Source organism: Anolis sagrei, chromosome X, assembly GCF_037176765.1.
Source record: "Anolis sagrei isolate rAnoSag1 chromosome X, rAnoSag1.mat, whole genome shotgun sequence".
In the NCBI taxonomy this organism is placed as follows: domain Eukaryota; kingdom Metazoa; phylum Chordata; class Lepidosauria; order Squamata; family Dactyloidae; genus Anolis; species Anolis sagrei.
This window is the reverse complement of record NC_090034.1, coordinates 77,297,055-77,317,663: the sequence shown is the minus strand read 5'-3', so window position 1 is coordinate 77,317,663 and position 20,609 is coordinate 77,297,055. Positions and strand designations below refer to the sequence as shown.

Genomic DNA, 20,609 nt, shown 5'->3' with positions numbered 1-20,609 from the left:
TTCTTGCTGCAGCTGCTAAATGACCTTACTCCCTGGATTCGAACTGCCAACCTTTCGGTCAGCAAGTTCAGCAGCTCAACAATTTGATCCACTGCACCACCAAGGGACCCATATATATGTGTGTGTTTATGTATATGTATATATACGTCTTTTTCCGACTTACATACAAATTCAACTTGAGAACAAGCCTACAGAACCTATCTTCTGTAGGCTTGGGGACTGCCTATATTGCTTTTGCTTATATGTAAACAATCATATATTAGAATTCCATTCCAATTTTGTCCAGCTCCGTGAATTTTTGTTTAGAACTGCATGAGGACTGTATGTTTGTTCACCTGAGTTGTTTTTTCATGGCATGGCACTTTTGAAGGAAACGTTTGTCTGCGAATTTGCAAATGCCTCTTCATATGTAATTTTTGAACTAGACTAGCATGGAAAAATTCAGGAAAGTGCCTAGTCCTCTGTGCTAAACTGTGTATTAGTCTAAAGAAGTACCATATATACCAGTGGTTCCCAATCTTTTTTTGACCAGGGACCACTCTCTGACATTTGTACCAAAAGAGTTACGTACGAATCAGTTTTTGGTCATCTTTAGATTTGGTTTGGGATGCTTATTCAGAAAATTGCATTAGATAGACCACATTAACTCTAGCTTATGATACAGAACACGTGCTATGGTCAGCGACAAGGAAGGAGTGGCAGGCAGCACAAAAGGAGCAGAAATAAAATAAAAGAAATAAATAAAGAGGAAGGAGGCGCACGGCCCAGATTTTATGTCCTCGCAGCCCACTGGTGGTTTGCACCCCACAGGTTAAGAACCACTGATATGTATTCTTGTATAAATTGACCTTGTGTATAATAAAAGTCAGGAAAAGGTGTGGGGGCCAAAATTGTGGATATTGATATAACTCATGGATACATTGACTATTTAGAAACAGGCATTACAAAGGTCCAGAAGAGATGCTTCAGTGGACAGAGAGATCACGTTGACTTGTATGTAAGTCAACTTAATAATAATAATAACTTTATTTTTGCACCGCGCCTCCATCTCCACGAAGGGACTCGGGCCAGCTTATATATTACACAAAGAACCTAAAAACAATGCATAAAATAAACAGTACAATACAAAATAGTAAAATCAATAACATATAAAAATAATAATTCAAAAATCAGAACAATGCCTAATGACCTATGGTGACAACTGCTGTAAAACATGGCCAAACTGTAAACAAGACAAGGGAATGGAATAGTGCAAATTGTAGCTATTGAACAATGACATGGGATGAAAGTAAAATGCTGTATCATTAATTACTTAAATTAATATACTGTATATACTTGAGTTTAAGCCTAGTTTTTCAGTCCCTTTTTTAGGCTGAAAAATCTCCCCTCGGCTTATACTCGAGTCAATGTTATTTACTATTTTACTCTGTTATTAGTATTATTTTTATTACATTTATTATTTTACTCTTTATTGTTACTACAATATTTATTATTTTACTCTATTTATTATTGTTGTTATTACATTTATTATTTTACTCTTTATTGTTATTGTTGTTATTGTTCATTCGTTCAGTCGTCTCCGACTCTTCGTGACCTCATGGACCAGCCCACGCCAGAGCTCCCTGTGAGCCGTCGCCACCCCCAGCTCCTTCAAGGTCAGTCCAGTCACTTCAAGGATGCCATCCATCCATCTTGCCCTTGGTCGGCCCCTCTTCCTTTTGCCTTCCACTTTCCCCAGCATTGTTATTACAACATTTATTATTTTACTCTATTTATTATTGTTATTATTACATTTATTATTTTACTCTCTTATTACTGTTATTACATTTCCATTATTTTACTCTATTATTTTTTATTACATTTATTATTTAACTCCCTTTATTATTATTGGAAGGATATGTAAGCACATTTACATTGAAGGTTAGAATAATGGTTTAATCAGTGTTGGACAGCTTTATCTTAAATTACAATTTTATGTAAATATTTTTGAATATTTACTCTACTGATGCCTCAGTTAATGTAATTTTATTGGTACCTATTTCTATTTTGAAACTTACCAGTAGCTGCTGCATTTCTCGCCCTCGGCTTATACTCGAGCCAATACATTTTCCCAGTTTTTTGTGCTAAAATTAGGTGCCGCGGCTTATATTCGGGTCGGCTTATACTTGAGTATATACGGTAACTTAGATTTTAGGTCAATCTCTGACTGAAAATTATTGTAGATAGATTTGTTTAATAATGCAAACCAAATTGTTGCTAAACTCTTAAGTGCATCAGGCTAACCGAACCAGGCTCGGGCCCAGCTGTGTTATGTGCTTCTATTCTCCAATACCTCACCTCAGCATAAGGCAGGGGTTTCACTCTCCCAAATGGTAGGGATTATGTAATATCAGTATATATATTGTACAAGTTTAAAATGTCCCTACTGCTAGCTGTGAAAGAGTTAATTTGTGGAACATTATGAAGCATTCGTAGAACAGACAAGGAAGATATTGCAATAGACTAGGACGCTGGACACTGAATTAATGAGCTGATAACAGTGGGGTATAAATATAGCACACACCATTTCTCTGTCTCTCTTGGCTCTTCTCCCTTGCATCTGACCATACAAACAAGTAAGTGTTATTGCAATGAATGAAATATAAATGAAGATAAGAGCCGCTACTGAAGCAGAAACAACAGTCTGAAGTCAGTTAATTGGGTGATAAGAAGCAAGTTGGCCAGCAGATTGCACTGATAATAGTTTCTGCCCCCGTGATGTTTTGGTTCACTAATCCTCTTGTGTGCTTTGGCTTACACAGTATGACTACGAATACACAGAGGCGGGTGACAAGGTGATTCTTGGTAAAGGCACCTATGGGATAGTCTATGCTGGGCGGGACCTCAGCAATCAAGTGCGCATCGCCATTAAGGAAATACCGGAGCGGGACAGCAGGTACGAGTCACAGGTGCCAAGGAAGGAGGTGTTGGGTCCTTTTTTGAAGGTATCCATTGTATGGAGGGAAGACCACTCCAGAACGTATTTGCAGAAACAGGAAACAAACTAGTCCTTCCTGACTCCCAACTCCCCACCATCAACCCCGTGGAGCCCCCGGTGGCACAGTGGGTTAAAGCCCTCTGCCGGCAGGACTGAAGACCGACAGGTTGCAGGTTCAAATCCGGGGAGAGTCGGATGAGCTCCCTCTATCAGCTCCAGCTCTTCATGCGGGGACATGAGAGAAGCCTCCCACAAGGATGATAAAAACATCAAAATCATCCAGGCGTCCCCTGGGCAACGTCCTTGCAGATGGCCAATTCTCTCACACCAGGAGTCACTCCTGACACGAAAAAAAAGAAACAAACCATCAACCCCTTGTAAGGATCTCAAGGCAGGCAATGGCCTTCTTTGTGGATATCAAACAATATAGTACCTAGAGCAGAAATATTTTGATTTCTGAGGGAGCAGCTTCCATATGTGACCCCCTCCCTCCCTTCCTGGCAGTAATGCACAATAATAGTAAACAAAGTAGCCCATAGTTTTCTTGTCACTCAAAATAGCTGTCTCTCAATTCAGAATGATTGGCTCTGGTCTCAGATGAAGTTATGTTTTGTTCACTCTATTCCTCAGATACTCACAGCCGTTGCACGAAGAGATTGCTCTCCATAAGCGTCTGAAACACAAGAACATAGTCCGCTACTTGGGCTCTGTCAGTCAAGATGGCTATCTCAAGATCTTTATGGAGGAGGTACCTGGGGGTAAGTAGGAAGAAGGTGGGATGCTCAAGATTGATGGAATCCTAGTGGGATGTGACTGTACCTCTGCTTATTGGACTGAATTAAGTTGGTTAAGATAGAATGCATATCACACGAATTGCCATAGAGTATTCCCATGGAACATTTTAGCAGGATAAAAGTGCCTTAGGGTAAATCCATTGGAACTGTATTATAACCAACAAATAAGACCGAGTATTTGTCTCATCCTGTATGAAACTTGGATTCATTTTCAGAGGCCCTGTTCATATTAATGGTTCAGTGCCTGCAGATGAAAGGAAGGGACTCTTGGGATGCATCTATACTATAGAATTACTGCAGTTTGATACTACTTTAATTGGCATGGCTCAATGCTTTGTAATTATGGGAGTTGTCATTTTACAAGGTCTTTCACCAAGACCAAAGAGTGTTGGTGCCTCACTATACTACAATAGAAGAAGACGAGGAGGAGGAGGAGGAGGAGGAGGAGGAGGAGGAGGAGGAGGAGGAGGAAGAAGAGGAGGAAGAAGAAGCTATAGCAGTAGCAGCAGCAGCAGCCATGGATCATATTTTCATCTGATGCAAGAAAATCGTACAGACAGACTACAAACAGAGGCACAACTCTGTGGCCCAAATGATTCATTGGAACTTATGTTACAAGTACCACCTGCTAGTAATAAATAATTGGTGGGATCATAAAACTGCAAAAGTAGTGGAAAATGAACATGCAAAAATACTGTGGGACTTTTGAATCCACACTGACAAAGTTTTGGAATACAATACAACAGATCTCACAATTGCAGAAAAGAAAAAGGTTTGGATTATTGATGTCTCCATACCAGGTGACAGTTGAATTGACGAAAAACAAAAGGAAAAACTCAGCTGTTGTTAAGAACTGCAAAGGCTCTAGTATAAACCAATACAGGTGGCCCCAGTGGTAATCGGCACACTGGGTGCCGTGCAAAAAGGTCTCAGCCGGCATTTGGAAACAATAAACATTGACAAAATCACAATCTGTCAGCTGCAAAAGGCCACCTTACTTGGATCTGCACACATCATTCGAAAATACATCGCACAATCCTAAACGCTTGGGAAGTGTTCGACTTGGAATTTTGTGATACGAAATCCAGCATATATATATCTCGCTTGCTGTGTCATACTGTGTTCTTGTGTCAATAAAATAATTATAATAAATAATTTTATTTATTAACCTGCCTCTAGGGCCTCTTGGTGGTGCAGCAGGTTAAACTGCTGAGCTGCTGAACTTGCTGAACGAAAGGTTGGCAGTTCGAATCTGGAGAGTGGGGTGAGCTCCCACTGTTAGCCCTAGCTTCTGCTAACCTAGCAGGTCGAAAACATGCAAGTGTGAGTAGATCAATAGGTACCACTTCTGCGGAAAGGTAATGGCACTTCATGCAGTCATGCTGGCCACATTGTTGGAGCTGTCTACAGACAACATGCTGGTATTTGAAAACAATAAACATTGACAAAGTCACAATCTGTCAACTGCAAAAGGCTACTTTACTTGGATCTGCCACATCATTCGAAAATGCATCACACAGTCCTAAATACTTGGGAAGTGTTCGATTTGGAGATGAGCACCACTCCCCAGAGTCAGATACGACTGGACTCAAGGAAAACCTTTACTTTTACCCCGCCTCTCCTAATGACTCAAAAAGGTGATCTTGTAGGTAACTTGGACCCAAACCAAACCACGCACAGGATCCGATTCCTCTGAGTCATGGCAATTAAAGTGGTGTCAAACTGCATCAAATTCTACAGGTTAGATGCATCCTGTGGTAGTGGTATCTGCAGAATAGACCAGCTTCCTAAGAGAAGCTTGTTTGTTTCACCTTTTTGGTTTTTTAAAATAAACCTTAGTTGTTGGTCTGTTTTAATTATGGTCTTATTGCTGATTTTTATTGTTGATGTATTTTTTGTCAATGCCATACTTTGATTTCTTTGTAATTTTACATTATTACAAAGAATAATGGAAGCTTCCATGTGGATGCTTCCATATGAAGTGCTCAGATGATGCTGACTTCCACTTGTATGCCTTCTGGGCACTTTTTCTATAGGAAATCCTCTTAAATCTGACAATCTGTCCCCACCTTGCCATTTCAGGGAGCCTCTCCTCTCTTCTGCGCTCCATGTGGGGCCCATTGAAGGACAATGAACCAACCATTGTTTACTACACCAAGCAAATCTTAGAGGGGCTGCGCTACTTGCATGACAACCAGATTGTCCATAGGGATATCAAGGTAAGAGTGGTTCCAGATCAGATAGTCCGCAGGTGTTGGCTGACTTGGACTGAAACAATAGCTTATTATTGACGGGGGAGAGAAGGAGGTAGAATGGGAAGCTCATTCTTGATGCTGAAGAATGAAAATATAACCACATGTCTCGAAATATTTCCCATTACAGGCAGTTCTCAAGTTATGAACAAGGTTCTGTAGGTTTGTTCTTAAGTTGAATTTATAAAGCTTCAGTTGATAATTGTAAGGTGGATAATAACAATTATTATTATTTTATTTCTTATCTGCCTCTCCTCGCAGCTCAAGGCAGGTTACAACATTGCTAAAACACATAATCAAAACACACATTCTTTTATAAACACTTTGTAGAATACACGTATTAAAACATATTTCCATAAAATACATATTAAAATAACAATATGGATGTTTGTAACTCAGGGACTGCCTGTATGTCTATAAGGTGATGTTCATGGGCCTTCTGGTTAAGAATTTGGGTGAAAAGGTTTTCTTGATATATACTATCTGGAAACACAAGAATGTTTTCAAGGGGGAAAATGCGGAAGCGTTCTCTCTGCCACTTAAAAGGGTTTAGTGCGGAGAAAGGGCATGGTGTATTCTGGAAGAGAGTGTGGCTGAACAGAAGCACTTCCCAATGTCATGGTTTATTACAGGTCACAGTTGTTGGGAAGTATAAAGCACCTTCTTCTTGAACACTTGTCTCTGGGTGTTACTTCTATAGTAGGCAGCGTAATGACTTGGCTTTTGGGGGTTGACAGGGAGATAACGTCTTGATCAACACGTACAATGGAGTATTAAAAATTTCTGACTTCGGCACCTCCAAGAGGTTAGCAGGCATCAGTCCAAGTGCAGAGACTTTCACAGGTAAGATACTCTTTTTGTGCTGGTACAGCTGTACCAGGAGCTCCAACTTTATTTTCTTTCTGTTACCTGTTTTGCAGTCATAGGGCAGGCCTCCTGTCCATCTTAATTAAGCTTTGGTTCTGCCCCTTGTTCTGCGCTCTGGGAGGGAAAGGAGCCATTTTTTGGTCAGTCTCACACAAGGTAGCTAAGCTATAGGATGTAGACCAGCTCGTCCCATAGAAAAGCTTCCTTCATCAAGAGCATCCAGGGGAATTTAACCATCCAGGGAAAAAGTTGTTGCGCTGAGTCAATTTGTTGCGCAGTAGCAATGTCCAACATGCCCAGAAACCCAATGCCAAAGACACAGACCAGTCAGAAGAAATAAAATAGTAGAACTTTACTCTTGGTTGCAGAGTTGAAAATAAACAGCTTTGCACACTTACATTGTCTCTGTAAGTAATACTGAATAAATCTTCTGTGTTACAAATTATAGAGCATAACAAAAGTACATGGTTACTTCACCACAACATAAACCTCTTGTATCTGCCCTCCAGCAAGCCAAACACCCAACTGCTACCTAACTACTTGCAAAAACTTCAAACTATAACATTCAAGAGGCGTGGCCCAGCCATGCTGAGCTGGGCTAGTTAACTGCAGCTGCAGTTAACCATCAATACTTTGCAAGAATTTCTGCAAGGCTTTCTTTAACACACACTGGACTTAAAGCAATATACCGTAATAAAAGTAACATCCGGCGATACAGAAGCAGAAATTCCAGGTGAAAGGTCCCAAAAGCTCTGGCTGAGAGCTCACAGCCTCACAGCATCAGAGGGAACAGCCCTGAAGTTTCTAAGAATTCTCGAAGGGAGAACAGCATTACAGATCCACGGAACTCCAGCTGAAATATCTGCAAGCCTCGGCTGGTAGGTCTACTTGATGCCCAGGCGCACTTGGGGTCGGTAGTAGGTCCCACACCGATGAGGCATAGATAGAAAGCAGCCTGGGAGAGGTTAAAAAGGGTTGGTTTTTTTCTACAGAGAAAATTTAGTTAAAGTCCGGTGCCAGTCCATTGAGGACTAGACTAAGAAAGCCTTGAAGTGTTGTTTGAACCATTGAAGATTTGTTGTTTGTTCCATAATAAAGACTTTGTTGTATCATTAAAGACCATCACTTCAGAAAAATCCCTGAGAACCTCTCTTTGAGGAGCTCCTGGCTTCCCGCTGGGCTTAAAGTATACGTCCTATAGAAAAGTACAGCTGTTATAGGCCCAGCGTGCGACATAACACTTTTTGTTGCAGATCAGCCAGAGGCCAATGGTTTAACTGATGGTTTAGAGAGGATTGTTAGCTTTCCTGTGGCACAAAGTGATAGGCCCTCAAATCTGAGAAATTCTGATCTGTGATGAAATTGGCTCAGAAAATACAGGGCCTCAAGGCCAGTCAGCGGAGCCAGAAGTAGCAACACCAGATAAAGAATCGAGTGAAGAGCTGAGTGATAAGGAGGGTTCCCAGAGGAAACCGCCTCTAGCTAAGGAGATCAACTAAAGTCTTCATTTACAAATCAGGGCTGAAAATATATTGCGTTGTTCAGAGAGATTATGTGGGATAGTTATGGAGAAAATTCATGGGAGAGGTAATGCTTTCATGGGTGTCTATTAAACAACAAGTTGTTTACCTTAAGGGCAGTTCAGGCAACGCTGCATTAGAGTGAGGAGCTGAGCCTGAGTTCTCTGGTTCCTGGTTCAAGTCAAGCCTTGGTTTTGGAGTTAATATGTCCTGGAAGTTTTCTATATTCCTGTTCATGTATTCTTGCTCATGTTTTTACTAGTTATACCCTCTTGTTTGTGGACTTATGCTGTGCCTGTGATTTCTGGCTGTTCCTGGACTTTGTCACCTCTGGAACTTTATGAGGCATTTGGATTACTGTTGGGTTATCCCCAATTGTTAAACCTTTTTGGATTATATATCTTCCTTTCCCATTCCTTATTCTTATATGCTTTTAATGTGTTTTTACTATAAACTGGTTACTTATATTCTTGGACTCTTGTGTGGTGCAGCGGTCATAGGTGTTTCCAGGCCTGGAGTGCAACACTTTGTGTGTGTACGCGCATGTGTGCGTGCATCGGAGATATGGGTCTTTTTATTTTTTAGGGAAATGAATTCTTTCCTTCCTGATATGTTTGTTCTGTGATCCTCACACCGTAATTTAGCACATATTTAAAAACATTGGAGGATCATAAATAGTATTAGGCACAATAAGGCAGCAGCAGTAACATTAGTTAAAGGAAAGGAAAGGTAAATAATTAACTTTCGAGTTAAATATTTACTGAATAGTTAATCCAACATCAATCTCGAGTGATTAGGCAGAAGTAAAGGGAAGCTGACAAGAGAAATTGGAAGGATACGCAAGCACATTTACATTGAAGAAGGTTAGAATAATGGTTTAATCAGAGTTGGACAGTCTTATCTTAAATTACATTTTTATGTAAATATCCAAAAACATTTAGCCTACAAATGCCTCAATTAATGTACTTTTATTGGTGTCAATTTTTATTTTGAAATTTACCAGTAGCTGCTGCATTTCCACCCTTGACTTATTCTCAAGTTAATACATTTTCCCAGATCTTGTGGTAAAATTAGGTGCCTCCACTTATATTCAGGTAGGCTTATACTCGAGTATATATGGTAAACACAAACATGCACTGACTCTCAATTTTTCTTTTTCAATTGACACTCAGCAAGTTGTGGTCATTGAAGTTGCTCAATCTTGCTTGTGGGATGTATGTGTACGTGGTGCGGGGGGGGGGGGGGCTTGTTTGTTGTTGTAGTTGTTGTTTTTGTATTTCAGCAAACCTTAGCATGTCCTCAAGGTCTGTTGTTTTTCAGTTGTCCTTCTTGGTTGCCTTTTCTTTAGCCATTGCTCATGGGTTCATTGTTAGTAACCAATAGTGTGACCAATATGGATGAAGTAAAAGTATGTTGAATTGCTTTGAACACATATGTAGCAATGCTGAGTTACACATTACATAGTATTTTCTGTTGGTCATGGGGGTTTTGTGTGGGAAGTTTGGCCCAATTCTAACATGGGTGGGGTTCAGAATTTTCTTTCATTATAAGTGAACTATAAATCCCAGCAAGTACAACTCCCAAATGTCAAGGTCTAATTCCCCCAAATTCCACCGGTGTTCACATTTGGCCATATTGAGTATTTGTGCCAAGTTTGGTCCAGATCCATCATTGTTTTAGTCCACGGTGCTTTCTGGATATAGGTGAACTACAACTCCAAAACTAAATGCCCACCAAACCCTTCCAGTGTTTTCTGTTGCTCATGAGAGTTCTATGTGCCAACTTTGGCCCAATTCCATCTTTAGTGGAATTTAGAGTGTTCTTTGATTGCAGGTGAACTATAAATCCCAGCAACTGCAACTCCCAAATGTCAAATTTGGACGTATTGGGTATTTGTCCCTCTACATAGCAAAGCTTCCTCCAAGGTAACATTGTCCTACACCTGAGGGCACTCACACAGTTTAGGGGTTTTACCCACACCTGGTGAATGGTCAGATGGCTCAGAAAGGACAGTTGAAGGACTGTCGCTTGCAGGACGTGTTTTCTTTTAATATTGCAAAAAGTGCAACATTTGTAATTTAGTCTAAAAAGGTACGTGTTACAGTTGCTGCTTGCTTTGAATTTCTTCTTTGAAAAGAAAAGTGTCGGAATACCACGGCAATGGGGTGGAAACCTTTTGGAGTGCATCTATACTGTAGAATGAATCTTTTTTAATTGCCCTGGCTCAATGGAATGAAATCATGTAGTTTTACAAGATCTTGAGTCTTCTCTGCCAAAGAATGCTGATGGCTCACCAAACTACAAATCCCAGGATTGCTAAGCTTTGAGCCATGACTATTAAGTTAGAGATGACGTCCCTCAAAGAGGGGCTCCAAATGCAGCATCCAGAACAGCTTCCCCTTTTGCTTTGGCTCAGACCTGAGATTACTGTATTATACAAATCTAATGTGCACCCTAATTTTGGCAAGGTAATAATAATAATAATAATAATAATAATAATAACAACAACAACAACACTTTATTTATATTTTGCCCTTCTCACCCCGAAGGGGACTCAGGGCGGATCACAGTACACATACATGGCAAACATTCAATGCCGCTTTGTATAGACAATACACAGACAGACAGAAGAGAAGGAGGTGCCATAGAACGTTGGGCTTGTTGTCCAGGGGGTTCTGTTGCTCTATCCTCTATGACAGTGTTTCTCAACCTGGGGGTCGGGACCCCTAGGGGGGTCACGAGGGGTTGCCAGAGGGGTCACCAAAGACCATTAGGAAACACAGTATTTTCTGCTGGTCATGGGGGTTCTGTGTGGGAAGTTTGGTACAATTCTATCATTGGTGGGGTCCAGAATGCTCTTTGATTGTAGGTGAACTATAAATCATAGCAACTACAGCTCTCAGATGTCAAGGTCTATTTTCCCTAAATTCCACCAGTGTGAACATTTGGGTATATTGAGTATTTGTGCTAGGTTTGGTCCAGAGCTATCATTGTTGGTCCATAGTGCTCTCTAGATGTAGATGAACTATAACTCCAAAACTCAATGTCAATGCCCATCAAACCCTTCCAGTATTTTCTGTTGGTCATGGGAGTTCTGTGTGCCAAGTTTGGTTCAATTCCATTGTTGGTGGAGTTAAGAATGCTTTTTGATTGTAGATGAACTATAAATCCTTGCAACTACAACTCTCAAATGACAAAATCAATCCCCGCCCCAACCCCACCAGTATTCAAATTTGGGTTTATTGGGTATTTGTGTCAAATTTCGTCCAGTGAATGAAAGTTCATCCTGCATATCAGATATTTACGTTATTATTCGTAAGAGTAGTAACATTACAATTATGAAGTAGCAACGAAAATAATTTTATGGTTGGGGGTCACTACAACATGAGGCACTGTATTAAGGGGTCGCGGCATTAGGAAGGTTGAGAACCACTGCTCTATGACAAAGAGCCGTCAGGACTTCCTCCTTCCTTTTGGTCGCACAGCATTTTCTGATCGTCTTTCTTTATGGTGTCGTAAAACACCTCCACCGCTTTTTTTAGTGGTACCTAATTTCTCTAATCACAGCTAAAGCTGTTTTCAAATTGCTTAGGTAAACAATGAGATAGGCTAACAGTTGACAGCTCACGCCAACTCAGGGCTTCGAACTTGCAACATTTTGGTTGATAGATCTTCTAATTGCTGATGATTTACCCGTTATGCTAAACCTCCGGCCTTTTATCCAAAAGAGGTACTTTATCCAAAAGAGGTTAGCATTAGATTTGAGCAAATATGGTGTAAAACAGATCTGTAACAGTGAAGATCTATCTTAAAGGATTTGGGGTAAGAAAGGAGGTAGTGAGGGAGTTGTAGTTTGGGGAGAGAGCTGTCCTCCCAAGGCTGGCAAAGAGTATGATGCACATTCCCTGCTTCACGTTGGCCTCTCCCTTCTTTCCTTCCCAGGCACCTTGCAATACATGGCCCCAGAGGTCATTGATCAGGGACCCCGAGGCTACGGCAAGCCGGCTGACATCTGGTCCTTGGGCTGCACCATTATTGAGATGGCTACAGGCAAGCCTCCTTTCTTTGAGCTCGGCAGCCCACAGGCTGCTATGTTCAAGGTGAGACTGAGGAAAGCACCTGGTTACCATCAGATCACTCATATTGTGGCAAACGTCTGGCAGAGTTCATCAACCAGTGCTCCTGTTTTCCTGATCATTCTGGTTTCTAACTTGGAAGAGCTGTCCTCACAAGGAACTTCTTAGTAGTAAGAGTAGTTTAGCAATGGAACCAATTTCCAAAGTGATGAGGTCTCCTTCCCTGGACATCTTCAAAAAGAAGCTGGACAGGTACTTGCTGGAGATGTTCAGGCTCAATGGTGTCAAACTTGTGACCCTCCAGGTGTTTTGGACTTCAGCTCCCAGAAATCCTGACCATCGGACAACTTGGCTGGAGCTTCTTGGAGTTGGAGTCCCACATACCATCAAAACTATATTTTCCCATAGATTCAATGCTGAGGCATTTCTATCTAACAATATATTGCAGGGTCCTCAAACTAAGGCCCGAGGGTCGGATACGGTCCCCCAAGGTCATTTACCCGGCCCTTGCTCAGGGTCAACCTAAGGCTGAAACGACTTGAAAGCACACAACAACAACAACAACAACAATCCTATCTCATCAGCCAAAAGTAGACCCACAATTCCCATTGAAATACTAATGAGTTTATATTTGTTAAAATTGTTCTTCATTTTAATTATTGTATTGTTTTAAAGTGGATTTTTTTGCACTACAAATAAGATATGTGCCATGTGCATATATCTTATTCATGCTTTTTTCAAATTATAATCCGGCCCTCCAAAGTTTGAGGGACTTTGACTTGACCCTCTGTTTAAAAAGGTTGAGGACCTCTGATATATTGATATATTGTCAAAGGTTTTCATGGCTGGAATCACTGGATTGTTGTAGATTTTTCGGGCTATATGGCCATATTCCAGAAGCATTCTCTCCTGACATTTCGCCTGCATCTATGGCAAGCATCCTCAGAGGCTGTGAGGTCTGTTGGAATTAGGAAAATTGGGTTTATGTATTTGTGGAATGTCCAGGGTGGGAGAAAGAACTCTTGTCTGTTGGAGTTAGGTGTGAATGTTTCAATTGGCCACCTAGATTAGCATTTGATGGCCTGGCAGTTTTTTGGTGAGGCTTCTTAGTGCCTAGGGTAGGGGTCCTCAAACTTAGGCCTGGGGGCCGGATACGGTCATCCAAGGTTATTTACTTGGCCCTCACTCAGGATCAACCTAAGTCTGAAACGACTTGAAAGCACACAACAACAATCCTATCTCATCAGCCAAAAGCAGGTCCACACTTCCCATTGAAATACTAATAAGTCTATATTTGTTAAATTTGTTCTTCATTTTAATTATTGTATTGTTTTAAAGTGGGGTTCTTTTTGCACTACAAATAAGATATGTGCAGTGTGCATAGGAATTCATGTATGTTTTTTTCAAATTATAATCCGGCCCTCCAATAGTTTGAGGGACTGTGACCTGGCCCTCTGTTTAAAATGTTTGAGGACTAGGGGAATCATTTGTTGAGAGGTGATTAGCTGATTGTTTCCTCTCTGGAGTTTCCCTGTGTTGTTTTGCTGTTAGGATTTTAGAGTCTTTTTAATACTGGTAGCCAGATTTTGTTCATTTTCATGGTTTCCTCCTTTCTGTTGAAATTGCCCACATGCTTATGGATTTCAATGGCTTCTCTGTGTAATCTGACGGAGTGATTTGTGTTTGGGTTTTCTTAGTGGGTCTGTAGATAGTTTTTATGTTGCGTTTCCTAAGAAAATCCAACAAACGCTACGTTCAGCAAAGGACAAGAGGGATCCTCTCACTTCTGCAGGAGTCTACTGTATACCATGCAGCTGTGGACAAGTCTACATAGGGACCACCAAACACAGCATTGCCCAGACACAAATCAAGGAACATGAAAGGCACTACAGACTCCTTCAACCAGAGAAGTCAGCCATAGCAGAACACCTGATGAACCAACCTGGACACAGCATATTATTTGAGAACACAGAAATGCTGGACCACTCTCACAACCACCTTACTTAGGCGATCCCTCGTTTTCCGAGGATGATTGTCTTCCAATATTCTTGTGGGTCCGTATGTGGCTGTGGAGCTCTATTCTTGCTCTGCATCTTCTTCCGCAGTGAGGGCATTGGTTTCCAGGTGAAAGGCGGTCTCGATTGGAGTTGGCTTGACGCGCCTTCCTCTTGGCACACTTCTCCCTTTCGCCCTCCATTCGTGCCTCCTCAAATTCTGCAGCACTGCTGGTCAAAGCTGACCTCCAGCTGGAGCGGTCAAGGGCCAGGGCTTCCCAGTTCTCAGTGTCTATGCCAGAGTTTTTAATGTTGGCTTTGAGCCCATCTTTAAATCTCTTTTCCTGTCCATCAACATTCCGTTTTCCATTCTTGAGTTCGGAGTAGAGCAACTGCTTTGGGAGACGGTGGTCGGGCATCCGGACAACATGGCCGGTCCAGCGTAGTTGGTGGCGGAGGACCATGGCTTCAATGCTGGTGGTCTTTGCTTCTTCCAGCACGCTGACGTTTGTCCGCTTGTCTTCCCAAGAGATTTGCAGGATTTTCCGGAGGCAGCGCTGATGGAATCGTTCCAGGAGTTGCATGTGATGTCTGTAGACAGTCCACATTTCTCAGGCGTATAGCAGGGTTGGGAGGACAAGAGGTCTATAGACAAGCACCTTGGTATCCCTACGGATGTCCCGGTCCTCAAACACTCCCTGATTCATTTGGAAAAATGCTGCGCTCGCAGAGCTCAGGCGGTGTTGTATTTCAGCGTCGATGTTGACTTTGGTGGAGAGGTGGCTGCCAAGCTAGCAGAAATGATCAACATTTTCTAATGTTACACCATTAAGCTGTATCACTGGCATTGGAGAGGGGTTGGCTGGTGTCTGCTGGAACAGAACCTTGGTTTTTTCACAGCCACCATGTCAGACTACACAGAGAAGCCATTGAAATCCATAAGCATGTGGAGAATTTCAACAGAAGGGAGGAAACCATGAAAATGAAAAAAAATCTGGCTACCAGTATTAAAAAAAACTCTGAAATCATAACAGCAAAACAACACTCGAACACAGGGAAAGTCCAGAGAGGAAACAATCAAGGACAGCTAATCACCTCTCAACAAAAGATTTCCCCAGGCACTAACAAGCCACACCAAAAAACTACCAGGCTATCAAATGCTAATCAAGGTGGCCAATTGAAACATTCACACCTAGCTCCAACAGACAAGAGTCCTTTGTCCCACCCTGGACATTCCACAGATATATAAACCCAATTTTCCTAGTTCCAACAGACCTCACAACCTCTGAGGATGCTTGCCATAGATGCAGGCAAAACGTCAGGAGAGAATACTTCTAGAACATGGCCATATAGGCCTGAAAAGTCTGCAACAGGGGTCCTCAAACTTTTTAAACAGAGGGCCTGGTCACAGTGCTCAAACTGTAGGAGGGCCGGATTATAATTTGAAAAAGGCATGAATAAATTCCTATGCACGCTACACATATCTTATTTGCAAAAACACTTAAAAACAATACAATAATTAAATTGAAGAACAATTTTAACAAATATAAACTTATTAGTATTTCAATGGGAAATGTGAGCCTGCTTTTGGCTGATGAGATAGGATTGTTGTTGTGTGCTTTCCAGTCGTTTCAGACTTAGGTTGACTCTGAGCGAGGGCCGGGGAAATGACCTTGGAGGGCCGTATTCGGCCCTCAGGCCATAGTTTGAGTACCCCTGGTCTACAACAACCCAATATACTGATATTGTGCTCACCCAGCCCAAGCTCTTAAAGAATGGAGCTAAAACTCAGGGAAAGGCAGGCTGGAAAGAGTCACAGAATATCCTTTTTCCTACTTATAAAATGTCCTGATTCTCTTAGCCAACAGACCCTGGCTCCACTGCCTCGAACATGACAAAACAAACCAGTAGTGGCCCCAGCATGGATGGGCTGCAAAGCTATTTTCTTGGTGGAGGTGGGACTGTGTATTACCGTCAGTGATGTCTCTTTACTCAGGTAGGCATGTTCAAGATCCACCCTGAGGTGCCCGGCTCCATGTCCGATGAAGCCAAAGCCTTTATTCTGAGTTGTTTTGAAGCTGATCCAGACAAGCGGGCAACTGCTGCCGCCTTGCTTCAGGAACCCTTTCTGAAGTCATCCAGTAGGAAGAAAGCTAGGAGCCCTGTGATGACAGGTGAGGTAGGGAACCAAGCCAGGCTGGGGTTCCTGGGGGTTTGGATTTGAGGTAGCTCTGCCTTTTCTTTGCTTCCAACCCCCTCTTTCTCTTCCCGGAACAGATGAATTTTCAACTTCAAATGCACCAGAAAGATCTTCAGCGGAGAGTGGTGGTGAGTCCAGGAGCCGTTCCTCATCTTTGCAGAACTTGAAGGTACAGGCGGAGAACATTTTCCTTGCCAGGAGCTGTAGTGAAGTGGCCCAAAGAACCAACTACCTCAGGTAATATAGATCTTCAGAGCATATTCTCTATTCTTGAGCTTTAGATTTCAGATTTCTTACAAGTGGTAGTAATTTAATAGGTTGATCGGCTTTTTGTTAAACAAAAAAATAGCAAATGAATCCTGTGGAGCCTTGAAGACCAATAGATTTATTGCAGCATTAGGTTTCGTGGGTAACAGCTCACTCCCTCACTTACATGGAACATTTAATGCAGTTTGAAGTTAGCGTCAAACTGTGGCAGCCAGTTAGCCCTTAATTAATTAATTAATTAATTAATTAATTATATTTATATCTCACCTTTCCCAACCCCAAGGGGGACCTTGGGAAAACAGACTTCGCCACGGTGGTCCATGCTCTCATTTCATCCAGGATAGACTACTGCAACACACTCTACGTGGGATTGCCCTTGAAGACAGTTCGGAAGCTTCAAATAGTTCAACGAGGGGCAGGCAGGTTAATAACTGGGGTGGCATACAGGGAGCACACAACTCCCATGTTACATCAGCTCCGCTGGCTGCCTGTTTGTTATCGGGCACAATTCACCTGTCTGAACACAACTCCCTTTACGAACCATTGCGGAAACTAAGATCTTCTGGGGAGGCCCTGCTCTCGATCCCGCCACCATCACAGGCGCGTTTGGCGGGGATGAGAGACAGGGCCTTCTCAGTGATTGCCCCCCCCCCCCCCCCCCCCCGGTTATGGAACTCCCTTTCTGGCAATATTAAATCAGCCCCCTCCCTCCTGTCCTTCAGAAGGATGGTGAAGTCCTGGCTGTGGGACCAAGCCTTTGGGGCAATGCAATGAGACAAAATGATGTCCTGGGGTGGTTTTAAAGCAACTTTTAATGTGAACATAAGTGATTTTAATGTTTGTATATATTTATGGTTTTATGTCCCGGCATTGAATGTTTGCCGTATATATGTCCCCTGCGGGGTGAGAAGGGCGGAATAGAAATATTTTAAATAAATAAATAATATATATTTTTGCGGCATCAATTTTTACCATTTCTTTTGCATTATAATGCAAAATAAATTGTGTGTGTGAGTGGAATGTCACAAAAGAAGTTACAAGAAAAAGAGGAGGGAGAAAGACCTAGAGAGAGAGAAAGAGAGAGAGAGTCCTGTTTTTGACTTACTTTTAATTCTGCTCTATTTTTTTTTTCAAGCTAAGTACAATGCGGAGGCTTGGGGGTCCAGGAAGGAGGAATTTGACCACCACCTGGTGGCATTTGTTGTCATTGCTACCTTAAACTTTGTTATGTACCAAGAGCGAGTGTGTGGCCTCTAGTTACCTGTCTGCACCATTTATTACTAATGAATGCTGTCTGTAACATGACTGATTATAGCCTTTGGGCTAAGCCATCACATTTCTATTCACCAAACAATACTAATAAATTTGATAAATTATAATTTATCAAAATATAAACTTACACTGGCAAAGAGTCCCTTCTCTGCCAATCACTGGGTTGTTGTAAGTTTTTTGGGCTGTCAGGCCATGTTCCAGAAGCATTCTCTCCTGACATTTCACCTGCATCTACAGCAGGCATCCTCAGAGATTGTGAGGTCTGTTGGGAACTAGGAAAATTGAGTTTATATATCTCTGGAATGTCCCAGGTGGGAGAAAGAACTCTTGTCTGTCTGAGGTAGGTGTGAATGTTTCAGTTGGCCACCTTAATTAGCATTTAATAGCCTAGCAGTTTTCAAGGTGTGGCTTCTTTCTCTTACTGCCTGGAGAAATCCTTTGTAGAGAGGTGATTAGCTGTCCCTAATTGTTTCTTGTCTGGAGTTCCCCTGTTTTTGAGTGGTGTTCTTTATTTACTGTTATGATTTTAGAGTTTTTAAATACTGGGAGCCAGATTTTGTTCGTTAAAAAAATTAAAAAAGAATTCAAACAAAAAAAGTATTGGGTGAGTTTTGATCCCCCTCCTATGTTTCTTAATATATGTTTGTATATACATAGCTTACGAATTACTTACGACTTATGATTTAAAAACGAATATGTGCACACCCCTAATATGTATAAGTTATATATGAAACATAAATGAATTATGTGTTTAGACTTGGAATGTGAAGGAGTGTTGAATTGAGGCCGAGGTTTCAGAATATGACCAGACCCAATTCCCAATGTGTCTACACAGGGCTCCTGAGGAAGTGGGCAATTTTGACCTCAGCCTTTCCTCCTCTTCGCATGAGGAGAGCGGGTGTCTGTTCTTGTTGAAGAAGGACAGTGAGCGGAGAGTCACCCTGTTCAAAGTCCTGACTGAGGAACTGCCCAGCATTGCAGCCGCCCTGCACAAGGCCCAGGACGAGGTACGTTCCGCTCTGGCTTTGGGAATCCAGGAAAGGGCCACAGGTTTCTCAGCTTCTCTTTTGCTCAGACCTCACAACCTCTGAGGATGCTTGCCATAGATGCAGGTGAAACGTCAGGAGAGAATGCTTCTAGAACATGGCCGTATAGCCCGAAAAACCTACAACAACCCCATAACAAATCTACTCCTCCCAAATTACTTTTTTCCCTTCTCTTCCTGTCTTCTCCCCCTTTTTCCATGTGAAGAGGGCCTTTCGGTGGCTGAATGTCACCCCACTGTTCGTTCCTTCTGAGTTCTCCCCTGAGATGCACATTACTCAGGATTTTATCAATTTTATCCTGTGCATTTGGCCCACCCACTCTGATTTTATTCTTCTACCATTTTATGTTGTGTTTGCTTATTGTATACTTGCTATTGTTTGCATTTTATTTTGATGTTATTACTTGTTTGTTGTATTTTACTTTGCTATATTGTAACTCTTGGGCATGGCCTTATGTTAGCTGCACCGAGTCCCCTTTGGGGAGATGATGGCAGGGTATAAATAAAGATTATTATTATTACTAGCTGTACCCGCCACACGTTGCTGTGGCCAACGTTCCCTCCCTCTTTCTCTCTTTTTTCCCCTCCTTCCCTCTTTCCTTCCGTCCCCTTTTTTCTTTTCCTTCCTTTTTTCTCTCCTTTCTTCTCTCCCTCTTTCCTTCCCTTTTTCTTTCCTTCTTTCCTTCCTTCCTTCCTTCCCTCTTTCCTTCCTCCCTCCTTTTTCTTTTCCTTCCTTTTTTCTCTCCTTTCTTCCTTCTCTATCTCTTTCCCTCCTTCGCTTTTTCCTTCCATCCCTCTTTCCTTCTTTCCTTCCCTCCCTCTTTCTCTCCTTCTTTCCCTCCTTCCCTCGCTCCCTCTTTCTTTCCCCTTTTTCTTTCCTTCTCTACTTCCTTCTTTCTCTACCACTTTCCTTCCTCTCCCTTTTTCTTTTCTTTCCCTTTCTCTCCTTTCTTCCTTGTATACCTCTTTCCTTCCTTCCTTAGCTCTTTGCTTTCATGCTTCTTTCTTTCTTTTTCTTTCTTTCTTTTTCCCTTTCCTTCCCTCCTTTTCTGTATCATCATTTAGCTTTTTGTCATTTAGCTTTTTGGGTTTTTTGAGCCCTTTCTGCTATTTTTTTTTTTTTTGGAAGGGGGTTTATGAGTGATGGTCACTTGTTGGTCTGTTAGGGGTATTGTGTCCAAATTTCGTGTCAATTCATCTAGTGGTTTTAGAGTTATTAATCCCACAAACTAACATTACATTTTTATTTATATAGATTACTAGCCATCCCCTGCCACGCGTTGCTGTGGCCCAGTCTGTTGATCTGTAAAATAAAGTAATGAGAAAGTGTTGGTTTCTAATATAT

The 20,609-nt window shown here is 41.8% G+C and overlaps 1 protein-coding gene across 1 annotated transcript in view; it reads left to right on the top strand.

The window, feature by feature from the left end:
- The window catches only part of MAP3K6 (mitogen-activated protein kinase kinase kinase 6), a 136,481-nt gene that overhangs the window by 96,423 nt on the left and 19,449 nt on the right, over positions 1-20,609 (top strand). Inside the window, exons 15-22 of the mRNA XM_060784402.2 lie at positions 2,802-2,935; positions 3,608-3,735; positions 5,854-5,990; positions 6,761-6,866; positions 12,353-12,510; positions 16,477-16,654; positions 16,758-16,917; positions 19,055-19,226. Of these exons, the coding sequence (XP_060640385.2) occupies positions 2,802-2,935; positions 3,608-3,735; positions 5,854-5,990; positions 6,761-6,866; positions 12,353-12,510; positions 16,477-16,654; positions 16,758-16,917; positions 19,055-19,226 (1,173 nt within the window). The remainder of the gene's footprint in view (positions 1-2,801; positions 2,936-3,607; positions 3,736-5,853; positions 5,991-6,760; positions 6,867-12,352; positions 12,511-16,476; positions 16,655-16,757; positions 16,918-19,054; positions 19,227-20,609) is intronic.